General features: G+C 41.5%; 1 protein-coding gene across 9 annotated transcripts in view; it reads left to right on the forward strand.

Annotated features, from left to right (window-relative positions):
• The window catches only part of FNBP1 (formin binding protein 1), a 203,271-nt gene that overhangs the window by 155,207 nt on the left and 25,210 nt on the right, over positions 1-22,854 (forward strand). For 5 of the 9 annotated variants that reach the window (XM_030207836.1, XM_030207839.1, XM_030207840.1 and 2 more), the window contains exons 7-10: positions 10,207-10,335; positions 13,121-13,267; positions 14,304-14,501; positions 16,976-17,158. In XM_030207836.1, the coding sequence (XP_030063696.1) occupies positions 10,207-10,335; positions 13,121-13,267; positions 14,304-14,501; positions 16,976-17,158 (657 nt within the window). The remainder of the gene's footprint in view (positions 1-10,206; positions 10,336-13,120; positions 13,268-14,303; positions 14,502-16,975; positions 17,159-22,854) is intronic. The other 4 variants (XM_030207841.1, XM_030207844.1, XM_030207842.1 and 1 more) reach the window with 1 other exon arrangement.

Raw genomic sequence — 22,854 nt, forward strand, 5'->3', positions numbered from 1 at the left:
TATATCAAATGCCTGGAAATAAATAAATACTCCATGTGACACATGTTCAGAATCTGAGAAAAAAGTATTGTCTTCCAAAATTATTTTTAAGTTGAAAGAAAGTTTCCTTTTTGTGGATAGAAGATGAGAATTTTCCCCACTGTTGTCCGGCCTCTTCTGGTGGTAAAGAAAACTTTCCTCCAATTAAAACATGTGGTATCTGTGAAGCAACTTTCTTAAAAAAAAAAAATAAATAACCCCCTGCAAGTGTATCATCGGTCACTAAAGGGACAGACATGCCTTTACTGATCCATTACATTTGGAAATATTTCCTTGGAGATTGATGATTTCCTTCTGCTGTTTTTGTTGCTGTAATGATGGTTCTGTTTTGAGAGTTTTTCATGGCTTAGATGAGATGTGTTATAAATTGTTAGCTTGTATTTCATAAAAACGTTGGGGCCCTTTTACTAAACAGAGGTAGAGAGGTGTGGCAGCTGTGTTAGTCCACTTTTAAAGGTAATCAGTAGAAATAAAACAAAATAAAACATGGAAAAGAAAATGATACCTTTTTTATTGGACATAACTTAATACATTTCTTGATTAGCAACCTTCGAAAGCTGATCAAGAAATGTATTAAGTTATGTCCAATAAAAAAGGTATCATCTTATTTTCTTTTCCATGTTTTATTTTGTTTTATTTCTATTGACTAAACAGAGGTAAAAATTTGTAGTTACAATAGCTTAACATGGGAATAATGCTGTACAGTAGCTGCAAATTTGACACAGCAACCAGTGGGGGTGGAACCAGCATTTTCTTATTCTGGCCCCATGTTAAAGTGCAAATTAATGCATGGTAACTGGCTGCAATTAATGCAGAAGTACTTGGTAACGCCTGTTTAGAAGATAGTAAGTGTTCCTCCATTAACTATACGTTAGCCAGTTAGCAAGTGGTAAGTGTAGCGCTCTACCTGGATAACACTTCCTTGCCCATTCTCTACCCATGCCATGCCCACTAACAAGAAAAGCACTTAACATGCAATTTACTACATAACTGCCATAATAATGCAAAACTCCTTAACGAGGTTGTGCATTGCTTAAAACACTTTACTAAAAGGGCCCTGTAGTCTGCAGATCCAGGAGAAACTCCTCTCAGCATGTTATAAAAACATTATACATAATAAAATGGCATAAATATAACAAACGGCTTACAGAAAAAAATAATAAACACTAATATTTATGTTTATTAAAATTCTTAATATACAGCCACTTCTATAGGAAGTTCACAGTGGTTCACAATAAAAAAATACATTAAAACAGAAAGCAACTCCATAATTTTATAGGACAGAATCATTCACACAAGAGCAAACAAACAGACATGCGAACTAGATGGCCCAACTGAGCAGGTAGCCAATGGCCAGAACCCAGCGCTAAGATGTGAAAAACCAAACGTGAGAGTAAAAAAGTGGATTTTCAAAAGAACTTTACAGCATGAAAAAGACAATTTGGAGTGCAGAACAGAAGGGAGGTCATTCCAAAGTTTTGGCGCCAAAAAGTAGAATATAGTGTGACGAGTAGATTCATAATGATCCTGTTTTGGTGAAGGCAAAAACATTAAATGATCAGAGAGCACATGCAGGTGTATAAGGAATAATAAGAGAAGAAAGATAGGCTGGGGAACCACAATGAAGAGTTTTATGAATGAGATCAAGAGTTTTGAACCGGGGCCGAAATTTGATTGGAAGCCATTGAAAGGATGACAGGAGAGAAGTAATAGAATCAGAGAATGTTTTCTGAAACAAGGCGCTGTGCTTTTTGTTTTGAAAATTGCCCCAGGAATATTATTTATTTTTATTTATTTATTGCATTTGTACCCCACATTATCCCACCTTTTTGCAGGCTCAATGTGGCTTACAATGTTGTTATGATGTAGTCATTACAGGATCTTAAGTACAATCGCTGATAGGATGAAGGATCTTAAGTACAATCGATGGTAGGCTGAAGGTAAATGGATCTTAAGTACAATCAATGATAGGTTGAATGATCTTAAGTACAATCAATAATAGGCTGAAGGTAAATGGGGTTTTAGATGGAAAGGTGGAAGGTAAGGTAGTGTGAGAGGGTTTTTTTTTTAAATGTATATGAATGTTGCACATGAGTGGTTTAAGGAATAATTTGTTTCATTGAGGATTGTTTTTGTAAGCTTTGTTGAAGAGATGTGTCTTCAAAGATTTGCGAAAGTTGGTTAGATTGTCCATGGTTTTCAGGGCCATGGGTAATGCGTTTCATATTTGTGTGCTTCTGTACGCAAAAGTAGTGGCATATGACTGTTTGTATTTAATTCCTTTACAACTGGGGAAATTCAGGTTGAGGAATTTGCAGGCCGATCTTTTGACGTTTCTGGGCGGTAGGTCCACTAGGTTTATCATATAGAGTGGGGCTTCTGCGTGGATGATTTTGTGAACAGTTGTGCAGATCTTGAACTCAGTTATGAGACCACAACTGTATTCTGCCACAACTGTCTGAGCAAGATCTCCAGTTTTGTTTTATGGAGGAGTAGCTTGGTGGTTAAAACACTGGTCTTGACATCCAGGGGTACCTGGTTCAAATCTCTCCAGAGCAGAGCAAAACACTTAGCAGCCTGCTTTTTTCTGATTTGCATTTATTAGTGGTCACAGAGAACTCTCAAGACTAGGATATAGTTATACCAAACTATAATCTGTTCAGGAAAGTCAAGGTAGGAAGAAAGGGGGGGGGGGGGGGGAGTGGCTTTACAGAGTGTGGTTATGACATAATCATTTTGTGATAACAGATACAATTCTTATAGTTTGAATGTTGGTAAGAGAAGATAGGCATAGTCGTTTCATGATAACAAGTACAATTATTACTGTTTAAAGATTAGGTAAGGGAGGATAGATGGAAAGTGTTAGGTAAGTTAGAGGTGAGCTGCGGTAACTGTGTGGATTGTTGAAGTAGTTTTGTAGGCTATGTATTTTCCTTGTAGGCCTTTTGGAAGAGATGAGTCTTCAGAGATTTGCGGAAGTTAATTATTTTGTCAGTAGCTTTCAGGTCTGTAGGTAGAGCATTCCACAGCTGCATGCTCAAGTAGGAGAAGGTGGTGGGTTTATTTATTTATTTATTGCATTTGTATCCCACATTCCCCCACCTATTTGCAGGCTCAATGTGCCTTACATAGATTTGTTAACATTGTTATATAAGGAAATCAGATACAGTTAGTAATGTGTAGCGATTAAGGAAGGGAAGAGGGAAGAAGGAGGAGAGTTGTTAGGGTAGTTGTATATGGTGGCGTGTGCCAGCTTGTATTTTAGTCCTTTGCAGCTGGGGAAGTGCAGATTGAGATATTTGTGGGATACAAGTCTTCTTCACAGACAGAAGAAATGGACAGAAATTTAATTGAAGACATTGAACATATAGCTGTGAAAGGAGAAGTACTATTGATAGGTGATTTTAAAATGCTAGATGTTGATTAGGGTATCCCTATAGTGAGGTCTTCTAGAAGTAGGGGAGATCCTGAATTCTCCACAGGGAGAGCTCTTCCAGCAATTGGTACTGTGAGAGCCCATCGGGTTCTGTCTGGACCAGGCCCAAATCAGAAATTTCCACATCCCATTGTTCTGAAAATCCTACGCTTTCCTCAGGTACTGGAAAATCTAAATGCTGCCAATTCTCAATCATCCCTTCAATGGCAAGCGAACCGCATCATTACTACAGTTGATTTAACGAAAACCACCGCAGACAAAAGAAAAAGATTTTTGGCACTCAGACCATGTTTGAAGCCCAGAGATGCAAAATATGGTCCTTTTGCCCCTGCTTGATGATCACCCACCGTAGCTCCACTAAATCGTATCATGATCCTTTTCCTGGAGAAATATATAGAGGAACAAGAAACGTTCAGCATGTCAACCTCATGATCCTGGTATTCTAAAATGCTAGGTTAAGCCTTACAATTATATGTGTTTCAGTAATTTACCTTGCCTCATACTGTAAAAATAGTGCCTTAATGTTTTCTCTCCTCTTTGACTGCCTCCTGCCTTGGACCCCTCTCTCTACTATAATGTTAGAGTTTCTTAACAGGATCATTTTATTTCAGTCCATGTTTTGTTATTCCTACTGTCATGATTTCTATGCAGGTAGTACATGTCAACATTCTGAATTTTTGCTGTTCCAGCTCTCATATTTTGCAGCTCACAGTCTCATATGTGCCTTTGTATCTCTCGCTGTCTATGTATAATCCTATTGCGGTTTTATCCATGAATGTAAAAGGGTATTAATCACCCAATTAAATGAACAAAATTATTACTCTGTTTTAAAAAATTTAACCCAGCTGTTTTCATCCAGGAATTGTATCTTTCTGCTACTGAATGAAGCAAACAAAGGAGTGTATGGACCTACGTGCTTGCAGCGCATGTCGAATTGGCATTACTGCCCGGCTAGCATGTGCGCCAGGCAGTAATTTCGAGTTCGGCATGCACCGAAAACCCACGGTGCCTGCCAAACTATGGGGTGTTCCCGAAAGTAATCGACAGTTGGCATGTGGGTAATGCGCGAGCCTTTACCACTAAGTCAATGGGTGGCATTAAGGACTCAGGCCGTAAGTAGATGTGCACTGGTTTTAATTTTGCCGCACGTCCATTTCCTGGCCCAAACCCCCCCCCCTTTTTTTTTACAGATGCAGTGGAGAAATGGTCCAGCGCATATCCAAAACACGCGCACACACTACCGCAGGCCACCTTTTGGCATGCCTTTGTAAAAGGGCCCCTGAAAAGAGGACAGGCTGTTTTTACTCCCCAGCGTATGGAATGGTGTCATAACATTGATTGCTAAATCTTTACATGATTCTGTTATTTCTCATTCTTTTGACAAAGAAGGTTGATGGGTTATAGTTCTCCTCTCTATTCATCAAGAAAAATACTCTTTTATCAATACGTATGCTCCTACTCAGGATCAGCTTTTATTTTTTAATGACTTATCCCAGCAGATCGCTTTTATAGGAGTAGATTATATCATCATGGAAGGTGATATGAATCTTCCCATTGAGCCTCATTTGGACTGTAAAGCTACAGCTCCATTTAAGCCTCTTAAAGCCTCTGAAACTCTGAACTACTTAATTAGAACTTGGATCTTAGCAGATTCCTGGAGGCTATTGCACCCCAGTGATTTGGACCATACTTTTTATTCTCAAACTCATAAATCTTTTTTACATCTGGGACAGAGGGTAGTGGTAAATGAAGCTTGCTCTGAGGAAAAGGACCTCGGGGGGGGGGGGGCGTGGCGGCAGGGGCAGGCCCTGGGCCCCCGGGGGCGGCCTTGCCCCAGGCCCAGCCCGGCCCAGTCTCTCGGCGGCCCTGGGTGGAGATGTTGGTGCATGTGGAGGAAAGGCTGAAGCTGCTCCTGCAACGTTCCAATGTCTCTCACTGCGTTCGTGATGTCAGGAGGTGGTTATGAACACAGGTAGCCTCATTGGAACGTTGGAGGAGCAAATTATTAGATAATAGCACTATTTGCTCCTTCTCTTCTGATTATGGATTACCAGCTTCACAACTCTTTTACTATTTTCACTTGTGTTCTAGTTTAATTTCTCATGTTAACCTTGTTACTCTTTAGCATTCTTCACCTGATATTTTCAGGGTTTTGTTAGATTCCCTTTCTTTGGGCAAATCAGCCTCAAGATTCTATAAATTGTTCTATGACAAAAATATCATCTGATATTGAAGCCCTACAAAATTGGTCTCTTGCAGTGGTGCAAAGCTTTCTGATAAACAATGGAATTTATTCTGCTCAAAAACTAATAGAACACTAGCTTTAGCGTCTATTCTCCATTCACTGTTCTTTCTGCTTCATAAAGCTCTATGGACATCTATAAAACAAACCAGAGCTAACAGTGACTCATCCAACTGTTGCTGGTTATGTAATTTAGATATGGGCACATTTAGAATATTTAATAGTACTGCTGTGGCTTTCACTATATTATATTGTTTCTGTTTTTTTTCTTTTCTATATTCCATAAATTCCTTCAATAAAAATTATTTGAATTTAAAAAAAGATTTCCCCTGGGGTTTTAGTTCTAGTAGTATTAAGAAGTGAAAATGCATGGCACAGAATTAATTGTAGCAAGGTTGCAAAAGAATGGTTTATGTACTCATTCCTGATATTCAGCTCATGGCCAAGATGCATTGAATTTGGTTTTAATACTTTATATACCACTTATTACAAAAGTATTAAATTGGTTTACAGAACTAAAGGAAAAAAATAGTAAACATAGTAGATGACGGCAGAAAAAGACCTGCACGGTCCATCCAGTCTGCCCAAGAAGATAAATTCATATGTGCTACTTTTTTATTTGTACTGTCCTCTTCAGTGCACAGACCGTATAAGTCTGGCCAGCCCTATCCCCGCCTCCCCACCACCAACCCCGCCTCCCAACCACCAGCTCTGGCACAGACCCTATAAGTGTGCCCAGCACTATCCCCGCGTCCCAACTACCAGTCCCGCCTCCCACCACCAGCTCTGGCACAGACCGTATAGTCTGCCCAGCACTATCCCTGCCTCCCACCACCGGCTCTGGCACAGACCGTATAAGTCTGCCCAGCACTATCCCCGCCGCCCAACCACCAGCCCCGGCACAGACCGTATAAGTCTGCCCAGCACTAGTCCCGCCTCCCAACCACCAGCCCCGGCACAGACCGTATAAGTCTGCCCAGCATTAGCCCCGCCTCCCAACCACCAGCTCTGCCACCCATTCTAGGCTAAGCTCCTGAGGATCCATTCCTTCTGCAGAATACAATGAGGGGCATTTTCGATATGACACTTAGGGCCCTGTTTACTAAGGTGTACTAGTGTTTTTAGCGTGAAATAAACACTAGACACCAGGGACGTAGCCAGACTTCGGCGGGAGGGGGGTCCAGAGCCTGAGGTGAGGGGGCACATTTTAGGCCCCCCCCATGGCACTGCCAACCCCTCCCCCCGCTGCCGCCACCACCAACTTTGACCCCCCTCCCCCCGCCGCCGACCCGCTCGACCCCCCCCCCCCTCCTGCCACCAACCCTCTGTCGCCGTTGCCTACCTTTGCTGGCAGGGGACTCCAACCCCCGGTAGCCGAGGTCCTCTTCTTCCTTCGTTCTGAGTCTGACGTTCTGCACGTTATACGTCAGTCTCAGAAACAGAACGAAGGAAGAAGAGGACCTCGGCTGGCGGGGGTTGGGGTCCCCCGCCAGCAAAGGTAGCAGACGGCGACGGCAGATTGGCGGCAGGAGGGGGGGTCGAGAGGGTTGTCGGTAGGGGGGTCCAGGGCCAAATCTACGGGGGCCTGGGCCCCCGTGGCCCCACATAGCTATGCCCCTGCTAGACACACCCATAGGAATATATGGGTGTCTTTAGCGTACGCTAAAAACACTAGTGCACCCTTAGCGCAGCCTAGTAAACAGGACCCTTAAATCTGATTTTGGATCGTTTGTAGAAAACATCCAGCAAACATGGCCATTTTCAAACCAGAAAAAAAACAGCCAACTTTTTGTTTCAAAAATGGTCATTTACTGGATGTTTTTATGTTCAGTGCATCTATCTTTTTGGATCATTTTTGAAAAATAAAATCCAAGGAAAAATGCACAAAAACAAGCCATTGGGATGTATTGGGGGGGGGGGGGGGCAGCATTCTTAGTAGACTGGCCACACAGACATCCCAGCAGAGCAGTGGGTCACCCTAGGGGGCACTGCAGTGGACGTCACATAAAAGGTCCCAGATACACATCTCACTGTTACCCCCTTATATTGTATGGTGAACCCTCCAAAACCCACCAAAAAACCTACTACACCACTACAGTAGCTCTTATGTCTGCATGTGCCACCTATATGCGGTACAGTAGGTTTTTGGTAGGTTTTGGAGCGCTCACACTTTTCACCACAAGTGTAACAGTTCATCGACCACTAGGCTACTCCATGGACCTGCTTGCGGCTCTAATAGGACTGGCCATAACATCTTAAGCTGCCATAGAGGTGCGCTGGCGTTTTTAGGTCACACTAAAAATTAGCTGGTGCTAAACGCTGAGATCTCAGCATTTAGTGCCAACAGATTTTTAGCATGAGCTAAAAATGTTAGCACACCTTAGTAAAAAAAAAAAAAAAAAACCCATAAGTCTAGCCATGGTACATATCACTCTAGTCCATTCTCACTGAGTTGTTATAATGGCACTATGCCAAAGATTATTTCAGTTTACATTTTTACTTTGACAGTGTTAAGAAGGTTTTCCAACTAGAATGAAATAATATGTTTGGAAAAAGTTATCCCATCTGTCATACAGAATACAAATAATCAACCTACAGGGAGTCTGAGGAATTCCAGTTTTTATTCAGTCTCACAAACCATAATTAGAAAGTTTAAGAGGCCTTATGGGAATTTATTAGACTTTCCCTCCACCCTCCATTCTGTCACTTTCCTGAACTCTCTTGGCATATCTGCTTCTGCACTCATTTCAGATGTTTTATCATTGAATCGTGCTGCATATGTTCTGCTGCACAGCTCTAGCAAGATTTTATGCAAAGACTTCTAAGAAATGCAGAGGATACCACAAAGATATTGCCTCTCTGTTGTCTGTCTGAGTTCTAACAATAGTAGGAGAGAGGAATTAGAAGGATAGGGGAGAACAGAGCCAGATTTATCCAGAGTTCTGAAACCTGGCACAGTTTGATTTTTTCCGCTTCTCGTGAATACTCTTTTTCCATTGACTGGTATTCCAAGGACTTGTTGATTGGAAACTATTGTCTGCTGATAGAGGTTGTAAAATAAGGCCAGTTCTAGCTCTTAAAATCTGGAAAATTATCAGTAAGGATCAACAAATAAGTTATTTGTACGTAGTAATGTGGACTAACTTGGCAATTATTACAATACATTGCTGAAAATATGGCAAAAAATTGAATACTGATCAGCAAGTCTTAGTATCTTAAAAATATAAATCATACTGTCAGATTCTTAAGCTGAAAGAGTTATGAGCTGTGTAACATCATAGGCAGTTCTAATACTTAGAGGCATATTTTCAAAGCACTTAGACCTGCAAAGTTACATAGAGGGGCATAATCGAACTCGTATTATCGAAACAAGATGGGCGTCCATCTTTCATTTCGATAATACGGTCGGGGATGCCCAAATCTCAACATTTAGGTCGACCTTAGAGATGGTCGTCCCTGGTTTTCAGCTGTAATGGAAACCGAGGACGCCCATCTCATAAACGACCAAGCCCTTTGGTCGTGGGAGGAGCCAGAATTTGTAGTGCACTGGTCCCCCTCACATGCCAGGACACCTAGGGGGCACTGCAGTGGACTTCACAAATTGCTCCCAGGTGCATAGCTCCCTTACTGGGGACACCTACATGTGGGTACAGTGGGTTTCGGGTGGGTTTTGGAGGGCTCACATTTACCACCACAAGTGTAACAGGTAGGGTGGTGATGGGCCTGGGTTCGCCTGGCTGAAGTGCACTGCACCCACTAAAACTGCTCCAGGGACCTGCATACTGCTGTCATAGAGCTGGGTATGACATTTGAGGCTGGCATAGAGGCTGACAAAAAATATTTTTAAAGTTTTTTTTTTTAGGGTGGGGGGGTTGGTGACCACTGAGGGAGTAAGGGGAGATCATCCCCGTTTCCCTCCGGTGGTCATCTGGTCAGTTCGGGCACCTTTTCACGGTCGCAAGAAAAATTGGCCAAGTAAAGTCGGCCAAGTGCTCGTCAGGGACATCCTTCTTTTTTCCATTATTGGCCGAGGACACCCATCTCTTAATCACGCCCTAGTCCCACTTTCGCTACGGTGCCGGCACGCCCCCGTGAACTTTGGTTGTCCCCATGACGGAAAGCAGTTGAGGACGCTCAAAATCGGCTTTTGATTATGCCGATTTGGGTGACCCTGAGAGAAGGACGCCCATCTCCCGATTTGTGTCGGAAGATGGGCGCCCTTCTCTTTCGAAAAGAAGCCTGATAATAACCTATGGAACTTTGTAAGTCTAAGTGCTTTGAAAGTGAGACCCTTACTGTGATATTTCACATAGTAATCTGTATCTAGCACTCATCATAACAGAAGAAATTGCTGATATGTATAGAAAAGTTCAGTTATCAGCAGAAAAGGGTAAGTTTGGTGGATTGTGGATGGGAAAGTGCAGGATGCAAGGAGGATCTCTGTTAAAACTGAATGTGTGAAATGGGGCATTATTTTGATTTTTTTTAGGCACGACAGCAAGCCCAAGCACGAAATCAAATGGCAGATGACAGCAAAAGTGATTATTCGTCAACTCTTCAGAAGTTCAACGTCGAGCAGCATGAACATTATTATACACACATACCTCACATCTTTCAGGTGGGTGCTTTTTGTACCGGGCTTCAGTCCCTCACTTCCAAAGGGAAATGTGGAAATCACGAGTTTTGTGCTCAGCTGCCCTCTGCTGGTGATAGGCAGAAAAAGTAGAAATGCAGCACCTTATGAGTGCTGCGACCCAGTTAGAGAAGTCTGCACAAGAGAAATAGAGGGATGATTTTAAAGTTAGACCAGATGCCATAATGGGGCTTAGGTGCACTAGGAAAAGTGCAAGCATTCTCTCTACTGCAGAAAACTCAGGTGGAGGATTAGAGTGTTTTATCAAATGTTATGACATTTAGAAATACATTTCTGATGGGGGAGGAGGCTTCAGAGGAAACAATTGGCCACCTTCTGCTTATAGATGTTTCCTGTCCTTGCACATCCTGTAACCATGACAAACTTACATGTATTCTTTATCGTACTTGCGTCTTTAGAAAAGAGCACACGGTGGAGAGAGCAATCTTATATAGTCCACAGATCAGCTGCCTCTTTCAAGTCTGCTTACAGCATGGATTGCGGGCATCTTTGGCCTCATATTCAGTAAAATCTAATTGTTTTATACAGCCATCACAATGGTGATTATTTCATGAAAGCTTAGAAGCATTGTTCTAAATAATGTCACAGAGAGACAGGGGCTCTCTGTGGCCATAAAAACAACGCAAGACCTAACTATCTTCCGAAGGCTACTGAAAACAGACCTCTTCAAAAAGGCATACCACAAACAACCATCTTAAATATGACATAATAAGACTTTAAACGAACCAGATACTACCGAAATCTTATTTAATCATACCTGACTGATTAACCTCTTAGCTATTAGTGAACAAGCACTGTCACTTCAATCCTTATATCGAATATGGTCTCTCCATAGCCGATGACCTAATGTATGTTATAATTCAATTATCACTCAGGAACCTTCATGCAATACCATAATGTATTCCTCTTTATCAAGTATGTATGCACATGGTGTATATATATATATATATACCATGAACTGTTCCATGTGTGTTATGTTCCATCTATGTTACCATATAGATATGCACCATATGTTTTACTGTTACCCGGAAATGGCGACCGCCATTACGGCAAATGTAAGCCACATTGAGCCTGCAAATTGGTGGGAAAATGTGGGATACAAATGCTATAAATAAATATGGTAGAATTTCTAGTTACTGCACTTTAACGGTAAAAGTTGATGTGCAATAAGCTCAAAACCTGTGTGGTAAATGCAAGGGGCAGACAGTTAACACACAGTCACTGCATTATATGCCTGGGCCAATAGAGTGGGCATGTATCAAGGTGCCCATGTGTTAACTGCCATCAGTATAGATATCTGTGGCAGCACCACCTATACCTGACTCCCCAATCATCTCTTAATGACTTTTCCCTCCCAGTTCCCCTAATCACAAGTCTGAGCTGCTCCCACCCCCAATCACTAGTTTGAACCCTTCCCCAGGCAAGCCCCTAAGCCTGTTCTACTAAGTACTGGTCCCCCCACGTGTCCCTAACCCAACCCTTCCCCTTATTCCCCAAAACCCCTATCCACCTTTGGGTCTTACCCAGAGGCAAGGCCTGGTGGTCCAGTGGCAAGGAACTGGAATGGTTCCTTTTCTCCTCCCACTCTGTCCAGCTCCATATTCAAAGTGGCATCACTGACCCCCAAGTGGTAATACCATGAGACTACTGCTAGGGGTCAGCAACACCATGTGAACCTGGAGCTGGACAGAGTTGGAGAACAGGGAGACCACTCCTGCTCCGTGACACTGGACCACCAGGCCTTGCCATTGGGTAAGTACTAGAAGTGGATGGGAGTTCCAGGGGGGATCTGGGAGGTGGGGGATGGTTGGATTGGGGATGTGGGAGGAGCTTAGGGGCTTTCCAGGGATTAAGACTTGTGATCAAGGGATTGGGGGGGGGGGAGTTTGGGAGTTGTGATTGGAGGGTTTGGGACTTATGTTCATGGGGGATAGGTGGGGTTCAGGAATTTTGATCTGTGCTGGGACTGTGACCTTGTTATTGGACTGCCAGTAATGTTGCTGCAGTTATTGCCTCCTCTTGAGGTTGCAGTAACTGCTGTTGCACTGTTGGCAGTCATGACAGCTAGCACATGGTACTAACCTGTGAGCTAGCTGTCACAGCCAGCCACTTCTTGGCTTGCCCCTGTCATGCCCTGCTCCTGCCTACTCCCATGTTAAGTAGCTAGCATGGCTTTTTTTACTGATCTGGCTATTAGCACAGAAGACATTTGCATGGGCCCATAGATGTTAAGTTTAGTGAACTTTTAAAGTGATAGCAATAAAATATTTTATGCCTCTATTTTTTTAATTGTATTTACTGCAACAATATGCCCTAGATAAAATGTGTTTTTGAGCTAACAATATAGCTACCAAGCGCGGGGTACAAATGTAATAAATAAATAAATCATATCTATTTGTGCCACGCTCCAGTTTTGAATCTGCAAATAAATAGCTCTTTCCTTCTCATCCAGCTCCTAATGCTCAATGAGGGCCTTAACCAGCTGTATTTTTTTGTAATCTGAGCAATCCAAGGAGGCCACTGGCAGTTACAGCCTCTTCCAGCTCTCACTTGTTCCCCAGGATTTTAAGGTAGTGGTAGGTTTTTAACTGCAGGCAATACTGTATTTATTTTGTTAGATGCTGAATATTTGCAGCAATGTTTTGTTTTCTGGATTCAGAACTAAAATCTAATATTTTGTGTGATAAAGACCTGTTCTCTTGTGAAGTGGAACTGTTCGGTGTGTTTGATGAAACATGATGTGTTTCAGAAACTCCAAGAGATGGAAGAAAAACGTATAGTCAGGTTGTGTGAGTCCCTGAAGATCTATGCTGAGGTGGATCGCCAAGTGGTACCAATCATAGGAAAATGTCTCGATGGGATAACAAAAGCAGCAGAATCCATCGATCAGACGCACGTAAGTTTTCAGCCCTCTGAATTGTTAGCAACACACATGAAATTGTCATGCTAATAAAGATATCTAAAGCTGAATCTTCATAGAATGGGTTCTTGAGTTGGAGAATGTCAGCATTAAAAAAAAAAGGACTCTAACTTAGATTCAGGAAGAAAATGACCTTTACTTCGTCACCTAGCAAAAGGAAACCTACTGTAAAATCACAAAATCTGATAACCTCTGTAGAGGTCCTAGCATGTGACTGTCCTTACTGGTGGGAAGAGAGGCAGAGTTAATTTCTCGCATTAATATTAGTGTGGTGTTTGTGGTGCCAGGCCAGAATATTAATACACAAGAATTATGTCCTGCTGCTTGGTGCTGAAAGTTGTATGCAACGTTTCATGACAACAGTAATGATCTGTTTGCAATCAGCTCCCCCAGATATTTCAGCAGCTGTCTGGAAGAACAGTTACTTCTTTGAGTAGAGATTGATGGTGGATTTCTTGATCAACATTGTATGTGTGTGTATTGTAGGCCAGTATCTCCTGGACAAATAATTGACACTGCTGCCCTATGCAGAGGAGTTACATTTTGAGTGGGGAACCAAGATGCTTATTCCTAGAATTACACAAGCATAATAACATCTGTCTGGTCTGCCCATTATGTTTCCCTATTGCAATAACGTAGATTCACTTGATCTGCAGCTTTACTGTTTCCTCCTTGCAATTGTGCTTATTCTGAGCTTTTAGTAATTCTGTTCTGTTTTTGTCTGTCACCTCCATGAAGGTGACTCCAAGTATCACCCACTCTTCGCATGAGGAAATACTTTCTAAATGTTTCATGAACTCGTGTTCTAGAACTTCCTTTCCTCTAAAGGTTCTTCTGCATTGTTTGTATTTGAGTGCTCAAAGGTGCAAGTGTTCCTTTATAATATGAAATGTTTTTCACCTGAAATCACTATAATATAAATTGAACTGCTGGATCATATTTTTAGTGCATTAAAGCTCTATATTTCAGGAAATAGAACATTCCTGATAATTGTTGACCTAAACTATTCCAGGATTCCCAGCTGGTAATAGATGCCTTTAAATCTGGATTTGAGCCCCCTGGGGACGTGGAATTTGAGGATTTCAGCCAACCTATGAAGCGCACTATATCCGAATCCAGCCTTTCTAATTCCAGGAGTGATGGGAAACCAGAAGTCAAGTTTGGCAGCAAGTCAAAGGGCAAATTGTGGCCCTTTATCAAGAAAAACAAGGTAGAGCCACTTGTACTCCAAATCCTTAGCTAGCTTGTAATGCATCAAACTAGTCTGACAATTAAGATATTTTTAAATTTTAGTTTCAGCAATCACAGATCTGATGGCCTCTTTTGGTATTTCTTTGCAATCTTGATTTTTTTTAAAGAATATTTTTCTGTTTGTAATTTTAAAATGATTGCTTTTTTTTAAAAATTTATCTTTTGTTATGTTTATATTCCATGATCCTTTACGTTCTAATATACTACGGTATTGTGTTGGATTCATCTGCATGCTGACTCACTTCATTGTTATGTTGCTTTTGGGCTGTTTGCTGTACCATACAAATTATGTAGTGGGTACACCAGTAAGGAGGGAATGGCGAAATGAGCTCACATCATCACCAGCTAGTCATTTAACATGGAAGTAGATCATTTTATTCATTCACTAATTTCTACTGTCCTAAAACTTACTTTCCATTGTTGCATTTAATGCTTTGGTGCATGACATCCTTCACCCCAGGGTTCTAGTTTTATGCTGAACACTTCTGTTTGTGGGATGGCAGGAAAGAAAATAGGACTTCGTGCCCTCTAGATAAATGTAAGAGCCACAGCACCTGTTATAGACCAGCACAGCACCTGTGTTCACCCGGAAGTTTTAACAAGCAGAGGGAAAGCATGTGCTCTTCTTTCTCTGCCTCATTTGTAGCAAATCTGAGGTCAGGAACTGCTTGGACTCCACTCCACTGTAAGAGTAGCCCAACACAGAGGTTAGTCATATCAGGTTGATTTTCCATATCTTCTTAAAGCTAAACTTCTCAAAAGCTGTTCAGTGTTGCATATTTCTATTCACATATAAGTGTAACGCTGATCTTAAGTATTGTAGATAAAATGCAGCGGACTGTTGAGCAGAAGTGGACGAGCCAAGCTGAAGAGACCAAGTTGACTCTTAACAGCCAAATGTGAGCCAAGTAAAACTGTGTAGTGCAAAATGAAAAAGAAAACCTGAATAAAAACTCATGTCCGGGATTAAACTAAGGCATTTTCCTGCCTCTTTGTTTCTGGTATGATTTCTCTTGTCCTTCTCTTCGTCTCCATCAACTCTTAAGCCGTTCTTTCTTCCCATTTCTAACATTTCTGTTGCTTTCTGTGAGGTGTGTGTAGCCTTATATTTTTGTTGTCTGGCTTTCATATTTGTTTGTATCTACTTCTCTCTCTCTCTCTCTCTCTCGCTCTCTCTCTCTCTCTCTCTCTCTCTCTCTCTCCTCCTCCTTCTCCCTCAGTGCTGCCATTTCCCTTCTGTATACACTGGATTTTGCTCACCTTAGAATTCACTCAGCATTTTCCTTTATACCTGGCAAAGCCCTACATACAAAAAAAGTATATCAGCACCTACACAGCTATATCTGCTATTTTCATATGTACTAGAAAAGCTCAGTATTCTGCTTTATCTCCCTCCTTGATTTTTTTTTTACCCTCTGCACTACCATCTTATATAAGAAATTGAGAAATCTAATACTGGGGTCAGAACAGAGGTCCATCAAGCACAGCATCCTCTCTCTGACAGTGGCCAATCTAGGTCATAAGTACCTGGCAGGATCCAACAGAATAGATCCCATCCTTCTTGCTGAAATACGGGGATATACTTTTCCTCTGTTCTTTCATCTCCGTCAGCCGAAGCTTCTACCTCTAGCAGCTCTTCCTCTACAGATGTCCTGACTTCTGCATTTGCCCTTCTACTGTACCTCTCTGTATCCGTTCTTCTCATCTCCCTCCCCTGGGTGTCTCTGTCCTGCTTCATCTTTCTTGTGTCATCCTCCCCTGTGCCAGCTACCATCTTGACGGAATCCTGTGTAATCCATGCTGTCATCTCTGTCTGATCCTGATTTTTATCCTCCCCACCTGTCTGCAGCTTCCTTTCTTATCCTCTTCCTCACCACCCCAGGCAGCCAACATTGTGTAACAGCCTGGGAGTTGCTAATTTATTTATTTATAATGCTGCATAGCAAAACTTGATGAGCAGATGGGGCCTGGGATTGGACAGCAAAGGAATAAGACTTGTGGATAGTGGTATGAACACAAAGGTTGAGGGAAGTGGCTCAGTTAATTTTAAGCTCACCATCTCCAAGGGCAACAAGGTGAATCAGAGCCAGGTGCTGAGCTTAAGTTATTTGCAGTGTTCTGGCTTACCCACAGACTGGTGATTGTAGGTTCTGGTGTTATTTGCATATAAAAATCTGCATGCACTGCTTGCTGTTGCATCTCACTGTTTCTTTGTTGCATTATTTACCTAACTCTCCATGCTACCATATTTCTCTTTAACATGATATAAATTGTCATTTTCTTAATTATCGATCAGTTTTGAGTTGTGTTTTGCTTTGTGTTTTGTTTCATTGGTTTGGACTTAAATATTGCTTTGATCCTTATTTTTGCTTTGTGTTTTTTATCTTTTTATTTTGGTTTATATTCTGTCACTGCTTCATCTCTTATACGTAGCTTATGTCCCTTCTAACATCCCCTCATCAGCCCCCTCCTCCTCCCCCTGCCTCTGCCTCACCCTCTGCTGTTCCCAATGGCCCCCAGTCTCCTAAGCAGCAAAAGGAGCCCCTCTCCCATCGCCTCAACGAGTTCATGATCTCCAAACCCAAAATCCACTGCTTCAGGAGCCTAAAGCGTGGGGTAAGTTCTGCTCTGATAGCTGTCTCTCTGTCTTTTTCTTATGCTTTTGTTGCATGCCATAATGTACAACTTGTTTTGTTTGTGAATGAATCCATTGTCTTTTATTGCCACAGTATACAAGCAAAATCACTAGAGTCATTTGCAGTCAAAAGCCCCATGATGAAACCATAAAAGCACACAGTCCTGAAAGAAAATGGCATCTGTCCACCTGTACTGCCTAAAACTATGCCTGAGTGTGGCTTCCCTTGAGATAGGGAGACTTTCCCCTTTCCATGTTTTATTGGTAGTCATACTATGAGGAGTTGCACCCCGCTTGCTGACTTTATGTGAGCTGCTAGTCTTTCTCTAAGCAGTGTGATTAGTAGCTAGACAAAGGCTTGATTTTAAAAAGGAAAAGCTTTGGAAAATATATGTTTTTTAAAACCCACTAGTAACTTACTTCAGATGATAACTAAGTACTCATCCAGACAAACTAGAGGGCACCCAGTCACCCAGACCATAAATGTGAAAAGGACAGCTTGCCTTTTCCTTTTTCCCTAAAGCACAACTTCCCCCTCCATCCACAAGCAGAGGTACTCTCTCCCTCCCTGCAACAAATGTCTCCTCAGAACAATTTCTCTCCACCCCTATTCCACTGGGTTGGCCCCTTTTCACCCCAAGAAACCATGTCCATATAGGACAGGAGTGATGCACAGTTACTTCTGCTCTGCATGTGGCAGAGGGAGCCTTGGGTCAGCTGGGCAGGGAGAGACTGGCAATTGCTCCTGCCTCATTATGGCATATAAGACTTCTTAGGTCAAGCAGCAGGTTCGGGCACAACAGAAAGAGGGAGGGAGATTTTAAAGGGAGAGTTTTTGGATGTTCAGATAGGAGGGCAGGGTTTGCCAATGAGGGAAGGTCTGCTACTGTGGACAGTGGGGTTAACTTTGCTAACAGAGGGGAGAGCATAGATATAGTTTAGGATGGGCATGGGGAGGCAGTGCCCCCCCACTCAAATGTTGCTGATACTAATACTGAATTGGTTCCTCTCTACCACTACCTTAATGACTCCCTTACTCTTTGTCCCCCACCCCCATGTAAGCAGGCAAGTTACACCTAAGGGAAGAGGAGTTTACCTAAAACTGTCCCTAGTAGTTATAGCAAAACAGGGAAACTCAATTCAAATCTTTGTAATCTTGGGCAATTTGCTTAACCCTCCATTCCGAGTAAAACAAAATTAGATTGCAAGCCCTCGATTGGTAGGGAAATACCTAATGTACCTGAATGTAATTAACCATGCGCTAAACCCAAATTAAATAAATAAATGACTAAGGGTGGCTGGAGCTCTGCATGGGCACGCATATTAGCATATAATACTCAGTCTGTGAATATTAATTAGAGCTCATGATCCAGAGCTGATTTTTCTCTCATCAGCGAGCCAACAGTAATGCATTTTATGCGAGCCATGGTATTATAGCAAAATCAACTCCTTGGCATTATTTCTTAGTATTGTTTCCTTCAGTTTTCTGCATTTCTATTTAACCGTAGCCCTGTAAGGGACCTTCTCATGTGTGTTTGTGTATACTGCTCTGTTTGTCTAGCAGTGCTATAGAAATAAGCAGTTTTAGTACTAGACACTTAATGTGTGAGTAAACTTGTGTTACCTGCTGCAAAGCCCATTATATTAAATGAGTTTTACAGCAGCTAACTGCAACAGAACCATTTTTGCACTCTAAATGTAAGTAAGTAGGGGCCTAAGTGAGAAACAATATATTAAAAGCATAACATTAGAGCATGATTTTGTATGATGAGCTCATTTGCATTTTTGCAGGAAAGTGGTACAGTTGTATTTAAAACCTTATTGGTTCTCGTACAGGCCATAATGCATGTTAATATAGTTTAGTAAGTAGACCTCTAAGTGCATAAGTTGTTAAAGAAGCAGCATAAACCAATTTTCATGCTGGAGGAAGAGCACAGTCTTCAGGACAGGGCAGCTCATATTTTTTTGATTTGTCAGTACCGATTTGTTAAAGGACTGTAGCTGTGTCACATGAAGCTGAAAGAGAAAAGAAGAAGACAAACTGATTTTTTTTTTTGGTGCATTTTCCTACCCTATGCCTGCGAGCAAAGGCTTTGCACAGAAATGAAGTTTAATAAAACAAAGTGCACAATGGTGACACCTAGTGGACAGAGCTAGGTGCCAGTATTAGAGGGACAGTTTGTAAGCTCTAAGCACTTTTGCTACAGTGGGTGGGCTGGGTGGAGGGAGATTATAAAATAGGGGAAGGATGGATTTTCATGGAGGAGCTAGCATGCCCATCCTCAGCTCAGGACAGGAATTATGCAGAAGTAAAAGAAAACAAAACAGGGGATATGATAATTCCTCTGTACTGATCTCTGGTGTAACCACATCTTGAGTATTGTGTCCACTTCTGATCACTGGGCTTCAAAAATAGATATAGCAGAACTAGACAAGCTAGACAAGGTTCAGAGAATAATAATAAAAATGATTGCATGGATGAAATGGCTTCCTTATAAAGAGTGGGTAAGGAAGTTAGGGTTCTTCAGCTTAGAGAAGAGAAGGCTGAGGAGAGATATAATAGAGGTCTATAAAATTAGTGGGTAGAACAAGAAAATAGTGAATGCTTAATTACTGTGTTAAAACTAGAGGACACTCCATTAAACTAACTGGGAGCAGATTTAAATCAATTTCTGGAAAGAATATTTTTCAATCAATGCACAGTTAAGCTGGTGAATTTGTTGCTAGAAAATGGGGTTACAGCTGGTAGTGTGACTGAGTTGAAAACATTTGGACAAGTTTCTGGAGGACAAATCCTTAAATAATTATTAGCCAGGTAAACTTTCCTATTGAAATATGACTGAGTAAGGCTGGTTATTAGTTTGACCCAGCTTGACACTTAAGTTCCTATAACCACTCAAGGGCCCAGATGTTCAGAACTCAGGTGCTGTAGGGAACAGCGCTGGAAAACACTGACCCAAACACCAAAGAGAAATTACCACACAGTGCTCAACACTAACAGCGTGCAAATTATATGCACGCTGTTATTTTTAAACATTAAAAGTTAAAGGGGGAGGAACGTGCCTGGCACATGCCCACAAGAGCTGTGGTCTCCAGAGCAGAAACCTTGGGCAGAAAGTAAACCAGACAGCAAAAATGTAAAAATATATACAAATAAAGCTAAAAAACAAAACCAAAAGCAGAACACTGGAGACGACCCCAGAAGCAAGTTGCAGAAACTGCAGACGTGCACACAGAGCTACAGCTTTCCGGTACCCGCAACCTCCCACATCTGAAACTAGAGATCAGCAGGGGACCCCTGAGATAAAGCAAAGATCAGCTGCCTCCATCCCTCCCTCTACTCCCAGGGACTCTTCTGTAACTCTGCACACTCACCCTAACACCTGCTCGGAGCCGTTGGAAGGTTTTAGTTGTTAGGACAGAGGGGTTTTATACGCCGTTTCTCTGAGCATTGGAGGGATTCGCTAATGACCTTATTTACATCATATTTTAATACTAATGAGCTCATTTGCATAGAATCTTCAGTTGCTGCTTCCGTGAATGGAAGCTTTTGTGCATTAGGCACACAACAACCTGCACGGTAGAGTGGCTAAAATCAGTCTAAATGAAATGTCGCAAGCCCAGTCAGCTTTAAGCATCGAGGTCAAGGTGGTTTATGCCAGTCCATCTTCTCTAAAGCTTCCTATAAGCTGGGCAGGTTGTTTTGTTTTTTGAATGAGAGATGGAGCAAAATAACATCTTGTAGGTGAGCCATATGGATTGTAGGTGTAGGTGGATTTGTATGTGTAAATTAGCAGAGATGTAAAAATAGAAGTTAAAAAAAAAAGTGCTGCTTGGTTGTATAGATGGCAGCATGCAGAGATTTTTAAAAAGTGTATTCTAGGCATTCCTTAGCAGTACATTACCATATTATATATCTGCAATAAATATATACAGTGGCACTTTCACCTGCTGGCAGTACGTTTGTTTGAAGTCAGCTACCTTTTCATTTGGAGCTTGGGTATGAGGAGGGCTTGTGGGGGAACTGTGCTCACCTCTTCGCTGTTCAAGACCCACCTCCCTTTGCAAAAAGTTTGAGTTTGTGGACGGCTCTGAAATCAGCTCCTTGCAGAGGTGTGAACTTATAAAATTCACCACTTCTACATGGAAATTGTAAAACTGTGTCTTAAATGTAGTGCTGTTTACATGTGTAAACCCCCCCCCCCCTAGTGAAGTTGCTGAGGCTGAGAACCTGTAGTATGGTATTTGGGTTTAGTAACTTGCCATCCAACTCCATAGGGACATAATTACATTACAATGATTGCTAAAGCTAGAGGCTTAAAATAAAACAACATCAAAGGTGGGAATGGCAATAGTTTAGCTTGCACTTTCCTGAATATTTTGGAACTCCCTATCAGGGCACTTTTTCAGAATATCAAGTTTAAAGAATCATGTGTAGACATTATCTTTTGAACAATAAACTTTTTGTGGTTTGATAGTCACACCAGTATTCCCATTGAGCTTCTCTTGTGTTACTTTTCTAAATAATCTAGATTCAAGTGCTTATGTTTATAAGGACTTTAGTTGGTGCATTTAATTAGCTTACATAGTCAATTTTCAGCTGGTGTGGTCACTGTATTAAGTGCCAGCACTGGCATTTAACATGCTACATGTAAGCAACAGCACTGAATGTAACTCTTATGTATTGAACAATTATTTGGCCGGTACTGTCTGGCTAGATTTAGGACTTCCATGGAGTAGACCTCAGTTTATTCAGATACTTAATCCATTTAACTGCTGAATATTACAGCTAAACTGTTCCTTTCTGGTGCTGTGTCTGCCCAACCCAGCACGTATCATAATATACTGGGTTTAACTCAGTGTATCATTTACCATCTATCTACTATATAAGCCCTTCTTATAAGCAAATGTCCAAGTATCATACTATGTAATTATTTAATTTATTCATGTTTTTAATAATTTAAATTATTAAAATGATTACATAGTATGATACTTGGACATTTGCTTATGAGAAGGGGTTTATACAGTAAATGATTAGCAATTTAAACAGGCTGATTTTATCCAGATAATTTTTGAAAAGTCAAGCTGTGTTTGCCACTCGCTGGCAAATGCATAACGTTTGCTGAAAGTTGGGCCTGTAGTATTTCATACCTGAAATAGAAAATCAGCATTTTATTGCATTTTTCAAAATCTAGATACAAGTTGCTGTTCACGCTACTGAGGCTTTCTGTGGACCACCATATCAGCATAAACTGTGCCCCAGTCACAGACAGTGGGTTCATTTGTGTTTCTCTGCTGCTTGTCACATGAGAGTAAATGATAGCAGAGGGAGGTGTGCAAGGTCACTGCAAGAGGAATAGTCACTCCTAGTGTGTAAAACACCAATCACTTTGTTATTAGAAAACATAAATTGTGTCTTTGTTCATTCTTCCATCAAGTAATCTGTGCCCGTATCTGATGTAATCTGCTTCACACATATCTTTTATTTGGTGCTCAATGTTAAAATGAGTTTACATTCCTCAGACGTATTTCTGTGCTCACGATGTGGGGATTAATCTTTTAAAAGGTGCCTATTTTATATGGTTTTTTCTTAATAAAATGGGCACACAGAACCAGCTCCAAAAGTGCACAAATCCTCATGCACAATGTTACACCTGCTCCTAAGGTGTCAGTGTGT

This window comes from Microcaecilia unicolor, chromosome 6, assembly GCF_901765095.1.
Source record: "Microcaecilia unicolor chromosome 6, aMicUni1.1, whole genome shotgun sequence".
Lineage (NCBI taxonomy): Eukaryota > Metazoa > Chordata > Amphibia > Gymnophiona > Siphonopidae > Microcaecilia > Microcaecilia unicolor.